We start from the raw sequence: 17937 nt of genomic DNA, 5'->3' as shown, positions 1-17937 counted from the left end.
CGTGTAAAACACTCAGAAAGTTGCGGCATCTGCTCTGTTCAGTTTCGACAGTGCAAATTTTTGAAAACTGCCAATCAATGAGGTAAAATCTTACCTATGCAGGTTAGGGTTTGAAAATGCCTCCAAAACTTCCCCCAACTCTGATTTTAATGAAACTTAAGAGAAACATTGAGAATAGTGTCTTCTGAAAAGATCCAGAAAATTTCGGGAAATTTTCCGTTTATTTTCGGTGTGCTATTATTTGAAAATTGCCCTTTAATGAGCTGAAATATTAACTCCCTTGAGATCCCATTTGAGTGAAATTTTAGACAAGCATGGAGAAAGGTACGCTGTTCAAGGTCCAGCAATTTCCACTGTGAGCTCTGTTTGGTTTAGACAATGCGACTTTTTGAAAATTGCCCATTAATAAAGTGATACCTTGCAGGTTGATAATTAAAAATTTCCTCCAGAACTCTCTTGAACTACGATTTGAGTAACACTTTGGCAAAAACATAAAGGAAACTCTTATCATCCGCTCCGATTAGTTGCGACAATGCAATGTTTTGGTAAATTTGGAAAGAATTGAAGTTAAAACCGCTGTAATTTGCATTGATTGAAATCGATCGGTTAACATTGAATGGGATCCTTGAAAGCTGCCAAAGCCATCCATCTCTCGGGCATTGCGGCACCCCAGCGGCAAATCCAGCAAAACGGCCGCATAATATGGAGACGAGCGGGCTCTGGAGACCGCGGATATTCCATCAAACTAAACAGTTACACCCTATTACCGGTACGGTAAATGAAAACAATACAGTCACATGGCATAATTGAAATCTGCATGATAGCGTTTCTATGTCAACATGAGCACACTGGGAGCCATCAGTCACTTAGAAGGGACAACAGATAGGCGGTGCATGAAGGCATTCATTTTCAGGGAAACAATTGCGTCCCTAGGGAACCGTGACGCTGTTTTGGGAAACTGAACCATCCTGGACCGTAATGAAAATATGACGAGCTGAAGTGTGGAATTTTCTTGCCACAAGTGGATCATCTTTGCTACTTACTTACACCTAAAGAAAGACGCTCAGCGAGCACACAAAGCAAATAGTTCGCCCATTCGAGAGGGCGCAAAAAGCCCTTCGTCGATCGCAGCCCAAAAACGTTTAATGGCCCCACTTCTTTATTGTGTCAAAGGCGCTTTTCACTTTCGGGAAATACACAAGCACGCTGACATTTGCTCCAATAAATTACCCCATTCATAAGCACCCGCCCATTATAAACAAATAGGTGTGACTAATTCCCGTGCTTACGACACGGAAAGTGCGAAATCCCTGTGAAAAGCCCCCATTTCGAGGCCGTGTTGAATGAACGAACGATCTACGTGATTTTTTCCCGTTAGAGCACGAGGGAAATGCTATATGGGAAATAAATTACACTGATGGACGCAAGAAGCTTAGCATAAATTTAATTTGTTCTGTGCCGCTACCAGCACTTTTCTTCCGGACGTGATCCGTTATGCATAAACGCATCAGATCTTTAACATGTGTTAGGGATGGCTTGAGGATTGAGGAAAGTAGATCAACATTTTTGGAGGCGCCCAAACTGTACAAGAAACTGTGTTTAAAGTCAATTGTGGTGCGAGGCAAACTTGACTGAAGGGTTCAACTTGAGAAAGTTGTGTCATTGGTTGGCCAAGCTTTCTTGCTAAATATTCTTAGTTTTCTGGAAAGTCTGCTACAAATTAAAAAAAACCCATCGCTTCCTATCGTTCGCTATAAGCAGAAAAACGTAATTTAAATTCACCGAGTTGGGTATCGTTAGAAGCGATTATTTACTTGCTGGCTAGTTTGATCACGCGGGGCACTCTATAAGCGCATTTCAATGGAAACAGAGTGCAAAACACTTGTAGTTTACCAGGCAAAAACGCTGGACACATTTTTTAAATCCCAATTTCAAATATCCAGTTTTTCCATTTCAATTAGGAACGTGCTCAACCAATTGCGGGCCCACTTAATATTCTGGAGGGCATTCGAAAATCTCCAGCTTATATCCGCTGCTTGTTTGCGGCTGGATTTGGGAAAATGTTTCAATTTACTCATTTCGTTCTGTTTCTGGCCTAAATCAGCCGTCCGTTTTGCATAAAACTTGCGCAAATGTTGGGCAGAGAAGCAGATGGATTAAAGCAGTGAATACAAGTACGAAAGTACAGTTAAATAAGTGGGTGATACATTTTCAGGACAAAGTGGGTTAAAAGAGAACAGCGGATATCAGAAGAAATGTTAGGTGCAGTGGAAGAGAGGAAGCTAAATGAACCAGCAAAACTATGCGAAAGCGAGGTTTATTATAAAATGCAAAGGGCTGTAGAAATCAACAAGAAAGTGAAACAATGCATCGATTATTTAACACAGAGTTATTTGAGACAATAGGCCGACAGAAATACACATTACAAACCAAGAAAATATCGATTTTCCAGAACTAGTAGAGAAAGGATTGCAGCCTACAATGAAGAACTTCGCTTCCTTCTGCACTTTTCCCGAAAATGCTCAAAATGTGGGGACAACGAAAACATTCTTAAGTACGTTACATAGTCGCATACCTAAAGAATGAAGCTAGAAGAAGAAGCACTGAAAGAACAAGAAGTGGGCCCACTGTGAGGAATTACTCAAGACCCATTTAGCATCTACAAACAGATCGACTTGCGTTTTTTTTTCAATAGAAAAACGTAAAAGTAATCAGGCAAAGTAACGAACCGATAAATTTCAGGTCACCGGGGGGCATCCGATTGAAAAGTCTCCCTGCGGACGCTTAATTAAATCGTTCTAAGATGACAAACCTTATTAAAGTGGCTTTACGAGCCGGCCATTTCGAGGAACTTATTAATTATTCCTAATTTATAAGCGACGAGATGTTGTGAGTGAAACGACCAGCCAGTTTAGAGTCAAATATGTGCATGAGCGTAAATGGACTAATTCCTAATCTCTTGCGGCCACTCGTTCTACTGGCAATTAATGGGCGGAACGATTCCCTTGCGCTGTTTCTTCGTTCTTTTGTCCATTACCAATCGGCACCAAACACTCAGCAAGTAAAGTAGTGTCAGATTTTCCAACTCCTCGTCAGGCATCGCTGACATTCCCCAGGTGTTAAATGGGCAAAGGCATCTGAAGAGTGCGGCAATCCATCGATCAACGGCAATTTTAACAGCACAATTAAAGTGGCTGACATGGCTTTTGTCGGCCGAGCTTGCAGATTGCTCGATTATTCTGTAACGTTTAAGTCGAGCATCAGCAGCAGCAAATAGCGATACTATTAGAGCTTTCCTCAAGACACGTTTACATTTTCGGTGGAACTGTGAGGTCGCTTTTTTGCCGGTCCGTTCTAAGTTAAACTGCAATTTTGCCATGAGCGAAAACAGTACTGGTAAGTAGTGAACTGCAAATGTGTGTTTGTGTCCAAAAAATTTAAGAGTTTGGCATCAAATAATGCAAATTGATCCCTTGAAGCATAGAAGATAAAAAAACCGGAAATAAATTAAACTTTGGGAATTCATTATATCAACTCGACACCAGTGGGAATATTTAGCAGCCGCAAGCAGTAATCAAATTAAATGAGATAGCCAAATATCGGGGACGTTTGATAAAACCAAATGCATATGTGTGGCCAAAATGTTGATTTTCGGATGACATTTTTAAGCCAAATAGATCGGTTTCAAAAACTTCATCGCTTAAAATGACAATTAATGATATCAGTGAGTGAAATGCGTCAACAGATAAAAGACCAAGATTTGCAAAAACCCCAGAAAAAACGATAAACAGAGAAAATGTGAACAAAAGACCAACTTAACGATTCACAAGAAGAAGCAGTGGAGTGACTAAAAATACAACATACAAATAAATCTCTCACTACTAATTCATAAAATTGACGGTCGCACAAAGGCAAACGAACACTTCAGTTTAAACGAGAAAATGTTACTAAAAAAATGCCGTATAGCGCAGAGACAGATCCAAACTGAAGAACATTTCTGGGGTTGGAGCCTTTGAATGCACTGCAAATGAATGTGAAACAGGTTCAATAACTGCAAATATCACCTCAATTTGCAGACCAACAAACCGAGATCTAAAAACATTTCTTTTCATTTTTTTTGTTTAACAATTAATTATGAAATAAAAGTATTGCGATTACAATAGGGTGTTTTCATTGTATCAAAAATTCCTACAAACTGAACATTAATCTATGGTATATATATATGAAAGATTAAATACGTTTATGCTATCTATATATTGCTATTTTGTTAAATATTTAATAAAGAAATTCAGCTAAAATTCAAATTATTCATGAACGCAGCCCTATTGGTTGTGACGTCTCTGGTCATATAAATGGCGGATTGTGGTTGTGCTTCATTAATTATTTTGTGGATTTAAATAATTTAAAGTTTGTGTTAAACTAAAAAATGGCTTCAGAAGGATTCCTTAAAGCGTCACCAAACAATTTACCATGTGTACATATTTTTATGGTTACCGAATTTAAAAAAAACGACGAACGCTTTAATTTAGCCGAATCTAAGGGTGTCAAAGCAGCAGCGTAAGTAACAATCCGCAAAATTCATTATTAGTTACTCTCTCCTTAATATACTAATATGTCCGTAATGGTTTAAATTAGGTAAATTATATATAGAATTTCACTTATTCAACTTAACCTAACTTATACACATGGCTGCTTTAAAAGTAAAAGTAACTCTTAAATTTGTATTGTGGGCATCGCGAGAACAATATGGTGATATCGAATATGTGGAACTGAAACGCGGACTATGTGGAACTGAAACAAGGAGAATTTGCCCAGAACACAGAGTACAATCGAAGGCATATTCTGTCTGCCTCATCATTAAAATGATCTTAGCAACAAAAAAAACATTGATTGTGATTTAGGAACATCACATCTAGCTGCTTTGAACCATAAAACTGTTCGTGCATAATCATGGGGAACTGTTAAAAAGAGTTTGTTTGAAGCACTTATTGAGGTATTCTTGCATCCTGGCAGAAAACACCACTTATTTTGTGATTCATAAATGTCACTATTTTCCATTATGCAAGATAATAATAATAATCAATAAAATAATGAAAATTGCAATAACTTATATAATAAAACAAAGCTGAGAAAACAACAAAATAAACACGAGACACTTTGTTGATATGACCTGCTACGTCACAATCGGGATAGGCAACCGACGATACGGATTCGGCGTTTTTGGCGGAAGACATCTGATTTGAATTTAAATTCGCTTTAAAATTATTATGGAGACTTTTTTTGCAAGAAAAATTATATCAGTGTAATGTTTTCCATAACTACTTTCTATATATCAACATGAAAAAATGAGAAAACACCCTATTAAAAACAAATTGGCTTCTTCCCTTCGTTCCCACGTAACTAATTACAGGCCCTCATATGTCTAGTTGTAACAAGTTGAAATTTTTTAACTCGCACATGAATGACACGCGTGAAATGGGATCGGCACGTGTCCATTCGAAAGAAGCCCATTAGCTTCGTTTCGGAAATGTCACAGACCTTTTGACCAATTAGTTCGCTTCGCATAAGCCCTTTTGCGCCAACAACTCGAATGGTGCCTTTATTTGGCTTGCTAGTGGCACCAATCAGGCCCTTACATGAATGTTTATTTCGGGAAAATTGCAAAGTCAACTTAACGGAGTTGGACTGTTATTTAAGAAGCGGGCATAATGAACGGTAGTCGGTAGTGAAAAGAATCGTCGACAACAAAACCAGCAAAAGTTGCCCGAAAGCGACGGACGTTGGCGTGCCGCATTGTGCAGACCTCCACTAAACGCTCTTCTCGGATGCATTTTTTATTTTTGAATTAAAATTCAAGTCTTGCTAATGCCCTGTTGCGGTTGTTATTCTCCTTTTGTCTCGTGTTTACAATCTTTTGTTTAGGCCGCGTTTTAATGTTCTCTCTCTTGTTCGTTTCGGTCATAAAAATGCAAATTGAGCTCCAACTGACTTGATACAGCTCGCACTAAACCGGCCACAAAATCCTTTCTAGCCTGTTCACTTTGACTAGATTCTTTTCCATTTAAAATAATGCGGGCTGAAAACTCCAAAAATTGMGTTTTTTTCATTGGATATCTAATCAGATTGTGGCCAAAAAAACACCCTGSTAAATCGTTTATGGTTTTGGCATGTTGCATGGCAAAATGACTTTAATTTGGCTTGAACGTTTTGACTTGCGACATCCYCTTTAAGAGGTCTKTAAGAAGACTTTGTCRAATTTGGCCATTTTTTCACAATCCGATTTCCTSCAAATTTTTTTCAAAAAAGTTGCAGGGGCAAAAAACTAGCACTTTTTTCAATGTTTTGTTCATCATTAATCAAGTTTTATTTACATCAAARGATACTTGATTTGACATTTGAAAGAGYAACGTCAGCTTTATAACAGTATTCTAATCAGTACGTTTCGGTTTGAAGTCATGTTCAGACTTTATTGGCATCTGTAACGACCGGAAATCGATTTTAGCGCGTTCCTCAGTTTGCAAGGATGTTTACCAAATTTTCGGTCGCAAATTAGATTGTTCTTCATCAGTAAATGTTATTTTTTCGCATGATACATTACATCGGCAGCAGGTATTCTAATCAGAAAGTTTCGCTTTCAAGTCGCCATCATCAGACTTTCCCTGGTAACATTTCAAAATTTGCCCATACTGGGTTGCGTTAGAACAATAACATCAGGAACTTTTTTGGTCTCTATGCCATCATCAGACCATTAGAGCATTTTTTGAAGCGTTACTATTGAAGCTACTGCGACTTGGACAGAATCGATTGTATTGAGCCTGAAAGTTTCGACTTTACTCCATCATCAACCCTGCAGACTGCAGGTCTTTATTTTCCTGGCCAATCTAAACATACATGTGCAAGTTGTCCATTGCCTTTATCCAATGAGGATCGCATTTAATGCCGGCAAATCTGACCATCTTGTGGACGCAACGTCGAACTGAAGCTGCAGGTTGGTAGTAAATGCCTCAAAACCTAATCAGATGGGCAAAACGCGCATAGATAATGCCCGCTTAAAGAAAGTACCAGCCAGGATTTATCGTCAGAGATCTGCTGAAAGTTACCGACTTGACTACCACGCGAAAGCCTGCAGCTCAACACTGGTTGCAGTATATTTCTACATTTGAAAGAAAAGCGCCTGCAGGATCTTTGGGTTTTTTTCTGAGGGTTTAAGAACCATTAAAGATAATGAAGCTGGTAAGAAGAAGCCGAAGAAATTACAAGTTAAATCACAGTAATTTTTCGGCCGATGTTTTGGGAGGTGAAAATTCAAATGAGCCCCAACGTCAGCTGCCAGCGATTGTCGCTGTTTTCAATTTAACGAGCGGCTTTTTCGGCCGAACTGCGATAAAAATATTCCACATTTCGCGTAATCATAAATTATCGTCACCGGTCGCGATGACCAATTAAAAGGGGGGAAAACCAGCCCGGATCAATTCGCCAGTTGATTACGATTGAAACCGGGGGATGTTTCGACCGTACGTGTATGTACGTGTTACTGTTTCATTCCAGCTGCTTTAAATGCGATATCCGTCGGGCAAATGCATCCATCGGGGGCAATAAATCGCCTTCAAGATATCAATCGCCATTCAAATGTCTATGTAATACGTTATCTTCGGGCAACAATCGATGCTTTTTTGCTCTGCATGGTGTTTCTTGATTACAAACCGAGCATCCTTTCACCAATCAATACACGACAACGATCCTCTTCTTCAGCTACAAAGAATTTTTATTAGCCAGTTCGGGTTCTTCAACACCTTTCAACACTTTCTATTATGAATAATGTAACAATCCGTTCTGGTTCGGGGGACCAGTTATTTTGGAGATCCGACTATTTGCTTAACTGATTCTCGCTCTATGGTGTCTTGACCTCGATTCGTTTTTATGCAAATATGCACATTTAGAGAAACGCTTGCATCTAGATAGCAGCAAATGATATAATAAGGTCAATCGCCGTAATAAATCGGCTTTTTATTAGTCAATCTAGTCGACCATTAGCTTGTCACCAGTCCCATTTACCCCTACCGGATTATGGGTATTAACTCATCGGCTCATATCCAAACAAACCGTTTTATTTCTTCGACCAGCAATTATTTGTTTGGGTTTCTTTCGTATTTAGTGCACCGATTAGCCCACATTCTAAGATGTAAGTTGATGACGGGTTTATGTGATGGAAGCGAAACGTTCAAGTGCTTAATGCGTTTGGCCCGTAGTAGACTAGCAAAGTCAACATTGTGCTCGAAATTAGGTGCAAACTTGCGCATAATTACATAGTTCCAGACACTTTTTGAAAAGTGAAGCAAACTTTGAACACTTTTTCAAAAAGTGGCAGAATAATTGCTAACTTTTTTATGGATTATGTCGAATTAAGTTGTTGCACGCACAAAATTTTACTGAACTAAGGAAACTAAGAAACATTTCGATCTACTTGTGTCACTCCACCATACGAGAGATATCAATATGAGTGATACAAACAATGCGATTATTCCGATCACAAATCCTTGGGCAAATGAAATCATCAGACCGTTGCCCACCTGTTCTACCCGCAGGATGCACGCGAACATGCAATAAGATCCATCAGATTGCTTTATAGCGCGTATTTTGATACTTTAATTCGGTGACTTTGTGCACCGAAAACCGGTAGCTGGAACACGATCAACACGACGACCAGTCCGAGATTTGGTGATGAGTCTTTGGGCCGAAAACTGGTAGCCAACCCAACACCCCAGCGAATATAAAAACAATTAACTCACATGCTCGCATTACAAAAAGCCCGCGCTGTTTTACATAAATTTCCATGCCCGTATAATCGGTACATTTTTTTCGACAAGATAGCATGCATAATGTCCGCTAAATGGACGAGTTATGACCATTTTCGACGGGCTTTTACCATGTGAAGAATTGTGCCTTTAATCGGCCACTGTGTACTGTTATGGCTTGTTGGTTTTGTCTGTTTCACTATCTTGAAAATCTGAATTTTAAAATTAGCTCGGGTTTAATGTAGATTTTACTGTGCGTTTAATATTAGGTAGTGACCAGCTTAATTATTATTATAATGGGCAAATAAGTCAAACGCGGTCAACTAGGCCACGGTGATTTGACCGGTCAATAAAACACCTCAGAAGGCACACTTTTTCTGCAGACACTTTTTGGGATTTTCCGGTTTTTCTTCATTAAACGTCAAAAAAATGTAATTTTGCATGATCTTTTGCCCATAACTCCTAAACGCGCTCATCTACGCAACTGTAATTCGAGACGTCAATAAAACACCTCAGAATACAAACTTTTTCTTAAGACACTTTTTGGAATTTAACAGGTTTTTTGCATGATTTTTGGCGATAACTCCGAAACGGGATCATCTGCGCAACCGTAATATGACACGTCAACAAAAGACCTCAGAATGCACACTTTTTCGTAAGACTTTTTCGGAATTTTCCAGTTTTTTTCTGCAACCGTCAAAAAAATGTAATTTTGCATGATTTTTTTGCCCATAACTCCGTAATGCGCTCATGTACGCCACTGTAGTTCGACCAGTCAATAAAAGACCTCAGAATGCACACCTTTCGTAAGACATTTTTTAGAATTTTCCAGTTTTATTTTTCAGAAAACGTCATAAAAATGTAATTTTGCATGATTTTCTGCCCATAACTCCGAAACTTGCTCATGTACGCAACTGTAATTTGACACGTCAACAAAACACCTCAGAATGCACACTTTTCCTTAAGATAGTTTTTGGAATTTTCCAGTTTTATTTTTCAGAAAACGTCATAAAAATGTAATTATGCATGATTTTCTGCCCATAACTCCGAAACTCGCTCATGTACGCAACTGTAATTTGACACGTCAACAAAACACCTCAGAATGCACACTTTTCCTTCAGACAGTTTTTGGAATTTTCCAGTTTTTTTTCAGCAACCTTCAAATAAATGTAATTTTGCATGATTTTTTGCCCATAACTCCGTAATGCGCTCATCTACGCGATTGTAATTCGACCAATAAACAAAACACCTCAAAATGCACACTTTTTCTTCAGATACTTTTTGGAACTTTCCGGTTTTTTTCCAGCAACCGTCAAAAAAATGTTATTTTGCATAAATTTTTGCCTAAACTCCAAAATGCGCTCATCTACGCCACTGTAATTCGACATGTCAATAAAACACCTCAGAATGCACACTCTTTCTGTAGACACTTTTTGGAATTCAGAAGGCTTTTTTTTTCAGAAAACGTCAAAAACTGTCATTTGGCACGGTTTTTGCTCATAACTCCAAAACGCGCTCATGTACGCCACTGTAATTCGAGACGTAAATAAAACACTTCAGAATACAAACTTTTTCTTAAGACACTTTGGAATTTAACAGGTTTTTTTTCAGAAAACGTCAAAAACAAACTTTTTCTGCAGACACTTTTTGGAATTTAACAGGTTTTTTTTCAACAACCGACAAAAAATTGTCATTTTGCATGATTTTTGCCCATAACTCCAAAACGCGCTCATGGACGCCACTGTAATTCGAGACGTCAATAAAACGCTTTAGAATACAAACTTGTTCTTAAGACACTTTTTGGAATTTTCCACTATTTTTTCAGCAACCGTCAAAAAAATGTAATTTTGCCTGATCTTTTGCGTCTAACTCCGTAATGCGCTCATCTACGCAACTGTGGTTCAACGGTTCGTTAATAAAACAACTCAGAATGCACACTTTTTCTGAACACTTTTTGAAATTTTCAAGTTTTTTCCCAGCAAACAGCCAAAAACTGTAGTTTTTCATGGCTTTTTGTCCATAACTCCAAAACGCGCTCATCTACGCAACTCATCAACGCATTGTGACACGTCAGTAAAAGACCTCAGAATGCACACTTTTTCTTAAGATACTTTTTGAAATTTTCCAGTTTTTTTTCAGCAAACGACAAAAAACTGTCATTTTGCATGATTTTGGCCGATAACTCCAAAACGCGCTGATCTACGTCACTGTAATTTAACACGTCAATTAAACACCTTAGAATGCACACTTTTTCTCAACACTTGACTCCAAAGCCTAATGGTCGCTTTATAATTGTCATGCAAAGAAAGTGTGAAACTCGACTTTGGAAAATCGAATGTTTTCTGTTCGAGATTTTGAAGAAATATATATATTTTTCAGTTGTGTACAGACTTTATCAGAGCCTGAAAAATCACTCGATTAAGCACCTCATCTGAAATTGACTAGTCGTCTGTGGCCTTTCTTCATAAAACCTTAGACAAGATTTGAAAAAAACTTAAAGTGTTCTCGTTGTTTTTTCAATATCAGCCATTCCAGCTTGATTTTTTGCCTCAAAAAACCGTATTTTCTGAAAAGTTAAGAATCTGATTATCATGCCCAAGTATTCTTCGGGGCAGTTTCCATTTTCGTTTATCTGATGAATTTGTTGAAAGTTGCTCGCTTTGGGCAACGGCAGTGTTCCAAACTAATGACTTAGCAATTCCGACCCCCATACTTTTCGTTTCGTTTTTTGCGAGTGGCAAGCCGTAAAAAACGAATTAAAACCCGTTCGAGATTAATAAAGACATCAAAATATTTTTGGAGCCCGGCTAAAGTCGCAATAAATCATCGATCTTAAGCTGTGCCGTTTCGGCTTTATTCCAGTTCGGGGAACGATGCAAAAAAAGAGTCGTGTCATTCGTTAATTCACTGCGTCTCGGGGCCTCATTAAAACTTGCCTTTTAAGAAACTGGATTTTGCATATCGAAATAGCCGCTGCCTCATATCGAGAGGCTGTCGCCCCTTTATGAGTAACAGCGGGGGCGGCCGGATGCTCCCCTTTTCCAATTTGGTAATGTGATGCTTCGCAATGGGCCATTCCATCACGTACCGTCCGGAAGTTATGATTAACGCCATAGGAAAATCCTAGAGGGAGATCAGCCTTTTAGAGTTAGCAGTAATCATTTTTTTAGCACGCGAAACAAAGGAGCTGCTCATTTCCGGCTCTGAGCCATTTTAAGTAGCGCTGCAGCATCTCAACAGGTCATTCGGGCAAATTAGACGTTGCCGAAAACAATTTCCCGGCTCAAAAGTGCCTTCTTCCGGATAATTAGATCCGCATTGAAACGTTTAGCACTTTGCTGGCCCGGGGAAATGATGGCCATAGTGTAGGGGCAACGTCAAGTTTTGTTTAACTTTAAATTGTGAATTACGCCCTTTCCAACTCAGTCCTTTAGTTAATTGGAGTTCGAGTCGATAGCATTCCCTTTCAAATTTATTGGAAAGGCTTCAAATTTTTTTTCCAACAATTTTTACTTGCGCTTTTTTCCAAAGTTGAGTTAAAAAACTTGAAAGAGATTTTTCTTGGCGTAGCGGACAAATAATTTTTCTTATTCCAAAAAATTATTTGTCCGCTACGCCAAGAAAAATCCCTTTCAAGTTATAGTCATCGGACAACGAAAAACTCTTCATTTGAAAACTATCGGTCAAATACAAAGCTACAGTGTAGTTTAAACATTCCACTACACTCTAGCTTGCGACAAAAACGCTCTTAAAGAGTCAGCGACTTTGTTGACAAAAATCTAATGAATAAGGTTGACTTTCGAGTTCTGGCAGTCCATTTTAGTACGGAATTTAGTCGAAATCGACCGCTAATAGGACGATTTCCACTAAATTCTGACCCCCGTCCATCTGGCATCCACTTTCCTAATTACACCGACAGATCCAATCAGGGGAAAAGGCCCGTCCGACAATAAACGGCCGAGCCTTTGGAAGATGTGCGATGCCCATTCCTCTGCGCTCCGCTCTCTGGATCCAAACTCTTTCGCAAAGTAACATTTGAAGTCACTGTGCCAGTAATGACTATTCAGTTGAATCGGGGCCCCAAAGCGACACATTAATTCCATAATACATGAAGTAATTTCCCGTACAAATGAGCGAGATAAATCAAACGTGTATTTCCCACGAGCATCATCGTTCATATTTCATTTCTTCGTGGCGCACAAGCCTTTCGGGTTTGGTGGCGATCCGAAAACCAGTTACAGCCCATCAACTTTTTACCCATTTAATCCTTTAAATTATTAATTAATTGCGACCCATTAGGATGCACGTATTAAATGTGCCGGCACGATTACGCTAATATCGGCACTAATGAAACGTAAGAGGCGTTTGTTCGAACCGTTTTCTAATGCCCGTTTCGCTAAATGGTTATTACGGATATTGGATTTGACACTTTTTGCGCAGTTTATTCATTCATTAGTCTGCCGATCGAATGCGAACTGAAACTTTGCTCAATTTCACTTAGTTTTCGGCATTTTACCGCAACTGATTACACGTTTAAAGTCGTCTTAACTCTAGGCTTTTTAGCGGTTGTTTTTACTTTAAAAATTCCTTGAAAAAGTCTGTCGAGAAATATGGGCGGAGTTTTCACTTTTTATCGCCGATTTTGAACATTTTGAAGTCGCTTTTATAATCGCACAAAAACGACGCTTTTGCCTAAAGTAAGTCCTGCAATTTTGGAAATTGTCAGTAGACGACTTTTCAAGTGGGCTCTTTCAATCTCAGGCAAATATTTCTTCAATTTCTGGACTATTGAGTACCAAGCAGCGAGGATTTTCAAGTTTCAAAGTCAACTTTCAACATTACTTCTCTCAAACCAACAGAATTTGAAACGAATATTTAGCAGTTTTTCTTAGCAAGTCCCCGGGGTTAATTTTCCTGAAGAGATGAAGTTTTCTACAATTACTTTTCAAGCATTAAGTGGAAATGTTTGCTTCATTTTCGTGTTTTCAGGAAAACTGACTGTTTGGCCGACGTTTTGCATTGAGCGGTCGTTTATTCTTAATCGCTCTTGTTCCGAATCGCTGCCCTAAACCCTCATCTCAGCATTTCCCATTCATCCCCCGTGTTATGCAAAATCTCCGAATGAAGACACCGAACAAAATCAAAGCACGTTTTCTAATTTATTGTTAAAATCTCGAGTTTGGAGCGGGCCTCAGCTGATTAAGCCACGTTCCCAATCGAGGCCCAGTGTCTCACTCGCACTGACGAGCGCTTATTAATAACTTACGCAATAAAACCCGTTTTATTTTCTTTTTATTGCCTTTTTGTTGCACTGTTGTTGAGCAAGTTAGCGATCGGAGGGCCTTTTTGTGGCGACCGTACTTCCGTCGCTTTCACCCGAAAACCCATAAAGTCTTCGGGTCGTAAACCGTTTTATTTTTGTAAATGCACGCACCGAATATATTTGACAATTTTCAATGGCATCCGATAGTGCGAGCAATAAAACGAACGATTTAGGCCTAATTAACTCGCGATCCACCTAAATCATCTGCGAGAGTTTCTGGGCCTGATTAAAAGACCGTTGAGATGGGAATTTCCATTTAAAAACTTCAACAAAAACGTAAATCATGCCGGCGTATGCGACAAATTAAGTGGCTTTCCCGTTCTAAAAATGGCTCGCGATAAATCTGTTGCGCTATCACAATCAAGATACTGGGGCCCATGCTTGTCCGGAAGGCTCTATTTATGCATTCATTTGCTGTTGCCACTAATTAAAAGCTTGGATCAAGTCTGTCCCAAGTTATTTGGCAGTGACGTCATTGTCTGAAGCGAAAACCACGCCCAAGATGTGCGTTTCCTTCTTTCCCCGACCCGGAAAAAATGTGCCCAAATCGGCAGTTTTCAAGGGCTGCCAGCCAAATTTTAAGCACATTACCCTCATTCCATTTAAAATACTTTGATCCGCATCGCCAGATAATGCCATTTGCATCCCCGTAGGTACAACTAAAATATGCGTTTTATCCGATCCGATAGGATCCGAGCGCTCAAAGCAACAAAAGGTCCTTTTTGATCCGGGCAGAATGCCGTTTTTAGTCTGCTGACCCTATTCAGAACTAACTCGGAAATTTAATATCGCCATTGTGCATATCAGAGACAACATGCACTCTAATCGGTACACTGTGATGGAATGACTTTCCAGCCAGTCCATTGAAAATCCAAAAAGGCAATTTTTGAGCCAAAAAATCGTTGCACGAGTGACTTCAGACCTTCAAAATCCACGTTTGATGGTTTATGCCTCAATTTTGAGAGCTCGCCCATTTTTTCCCGAAGTAGAACAAGTAAATCACTGTTTTTTACAAAATACGCAATGTTGAGTACAAAATTGCATTTTACTCCGGCCGCTTCCCCACCTCAAAAAAAATCCTGCCGCCACTTCAAAGCCTTCACCCCCAAGCTGAATATAAACGTTCGAAATCCGCTTACCCAAAATTGTCACCCTCTCAACATTAACACATAACATAAGGGCAAGAAGTCGCTTGAATTTTTAATAAGACACTCACCTTGGTTGGCACCCACCGCCCCTACGAACAGCACCATTATTAACGTTCTGAGCTGCAGGAGGGAGCTTGAAGGCGACATATTTGCAGGGGGTCCCTCAGGGGCTGCTCCAGGCTGACGTTCGCCTGTCTTTCTGTCACATGTCTTGAATGAGGGCCGCCCTCTCGTTAACTGACTGATCTGGAACATAAGAGACAAGTTTCACGTGGGAAGTTCAGCTATGAGATCAGTTTCAAATTATTTTTTTTCGGGTCCTATGGGAGCTTCAAGGGTGGCGTGATACAGTGATTATTACTTTAGAATTGTCAGGGCCAGTTCAGGGTTATTAAAGCCGATGAAACAGAATGGAATGGAATAAAATAACAAACGGAAATCTCTTTGCGCAACTTGATTCACACAAAGTCAAAGCGACCCAGCTGTATCTCATTATGGAGTTTTCGAGCACAGCCGATCATTACTGGGCAGTTAAAAGTAATAACATCAACACTCGAGAGGCTAATGTGCCGTTAAGGAACTCTGGGTATCGGGTGTCTTGGTCTAGATCGAGTTACTAGGTATTAGAAGTCGATATTTTGGGGTTTTTCCTTGATTTTTACAGCCTGATGGTGCCCAATTAATTGGCTTAGTTCTGGCTAATTGGAGCAGTCGGTAGGATTTTGCAAATTTGTCTGGTAAAATCCGTGCGTTCTAATGACGCCTGAATCTCGTCGCCCAAATCTGCCTCGTCGATCTGGCTTCCAGCATCAACCGAAAATAAACGACTAAAGAATCCCGAACGGAAAAAATCGTATTCCTAAATATGTTGTTACAATGATTGATGGTGCGTTCTGAATAAATCATTGCCGATCCAGAAACATTATTTAAGCCTCGACTCCATGTGGTCTTTAAACTTGTCAGCGTGTCGTCGTCCTGGGAGCTTCACAACTTTTTTTCCGCTCTATCGATCTGCTTTCCTTCGCAATTTATCCAAAGTTCTTTTAAAATTGATAGTTTAAAGTGATAGATACGATATTTTTTTTATATTTGATGCGAATGTTTATGCAGTGTAAATTTGGGTCAGTTAACACAATTGGAAAACGGACTTCTTTGATCAAATTGGCGCAGTCAGTAGCAATTACAGCTTAACGAAGTTTTCAAAAAGCCAGTTGCTCGAACAGCATTCCAAATTTGAGTTATTGTACTTAAAATTGAAATACATAAAACTCAATTTGAAATACGACCTTTTAGAGTCAAAAAAGGGTTTAACTTGCGTAAAACATCAGAAAACTGTGCAGGAAATTTTTAATTTGATCAAAACGCTGTTTGTTCAATTCATGGCTCACCATACCCACCTACTGGTGTTGAAACTGGGTTTTTAACCTGAAAATTTTAAAAAACAACAATATTTTCAAAGTAAAATTTCTAGGTAAACCAGACACAATATTCCGGAATGTGGATGGAAATTGAGGCAAAAAACGCTCTGATGTCGCTGAAGAATTTTAAGCATGAAAAACTACTCAGAACGCCGACCAATGATACCAAAGCTCAAAGTGAAGAGCTTTTAGTTGTTTATCATTCTTCATTATTACTTTTTCTCCCTAAAGCAACCCACAACCTCTCGTAAAGAGTGACTAAATTTAATTAATTCCAAAGAAGGAGCGATATTTATTGAAACTGACAGACTCAAGAAACTACAAGGAAATTCGTCGATCTAAAAAAATCCCTATCGCAGTTTTTTCAGGTGGTAATAAAACTGGTTGGAAACACATTTCAAGAAAAACTTAAGAGAAGTGAAATTGCCTGTCCAAATTACTGAAACTTTAATCACTTGCTGAGTTTGCGGAAACTTCATCCCTCACATTTGCTGCTGGAAACAAATTTAAATTTTTAAAAAGACTGTGATATAATTGGCTTTAATCAATTTTAACGGGGCAAAGAACAACATAAATAATTACGATTGCCACTCAAAGCTGATTGGATCCCGTACGGGTTTACTGTTGGCGATAAATCAAGCGCGAGTTATGTTTGTTTAATAAAGCTGTTCGTATGATGTACTTGCAGGCAATAAAACGGATTTTTCCTGGGAAAGTTCAGGTCCCAAACTAACCAGAAACGGAAATGTGGTCTCGAATGTCCCAGCCAGGCAGCGAGTAGGTGGTTTCGGGGCCGAAGAATGCTTTTGGATCTAATTGCAGGTGTTGTGGTTTCAAGTTACCGGCTTCGATATAATTATCTTAAGCACAATGGGCATTCAGCCTTTAATAATAATAATAGTGGTGGTGGTGCAGAACGCAAACAGCATTTGAAGGATGATCGTGGCAAATTGCACACAATGCAGGAAGGCATTGCTTTTAAGGTGTTATTTATTCATGACGTCTTATCTCAAAAGGAAGCGCACTAAAACTGCCACCGTTCATAAAGCCTCAACTACTGCACAGCGGTAATTTATAGATACATATTTACAAAAGACTCTATTCATAACACGGCACATTTCCACGTTTTTATTGCGGCCAAAGACGTGGGCTTACCACGTATGCAAGTGGTAAAACGGCCGTTGAACGTTCCATATTTTATAGAACATCGCCAACCTACAAGAACACCATTGTGCCCTAGAAGCAATTAAACG

General features: G+C 39.2%; 1 protein-coding gene across 3 annotated transcripts in view; it reads right to left on the bottom strand.

Annotated features, from left to right (window-relative positions):
• The window catches only part of LOC109534764 (netrin receptor UNC5C), a gene marked incomplete in the record, with an annotated part of 132076 nt that overhangs the window by 83263 nt on the left and 30876 nt on the right, over positions 1–17937 (bottom strand). For all 3 annotated transcript variants that reach the window (XM_048662674.1, XM_048662673.1, XM_048662675.1), the window contains 1 exon segment: positions 15335–15512. In XM_048662674.1, the coding sequence (XP_048518631.1) occupies positions 15335–15413 (79 nt within the window).

Source organism: Dendroctonus ponderosae, unplaced genomic scaffold, assembly GCF_020466585.1.
Source record: "Dendroctonus ponderosae isolate FM_Combo_2020 unplaced genomic scaffold, Dpon_F_20191213v2 Dpon_F_20191213_11, whole genome shotgun sequence".
In the NCBI taxonomy this organism is placed as follows: Eukaryota; Metazoa; Arthropoda; class Insecta; order Coleoptera; family Curculionidae; genus Dendroctonus; species Dendroctonus ponderosae.
Note: the sequence above shows the minus strand (reverse complement) of the source record. Positions and strands in the feature narration are given on the sequence as shown.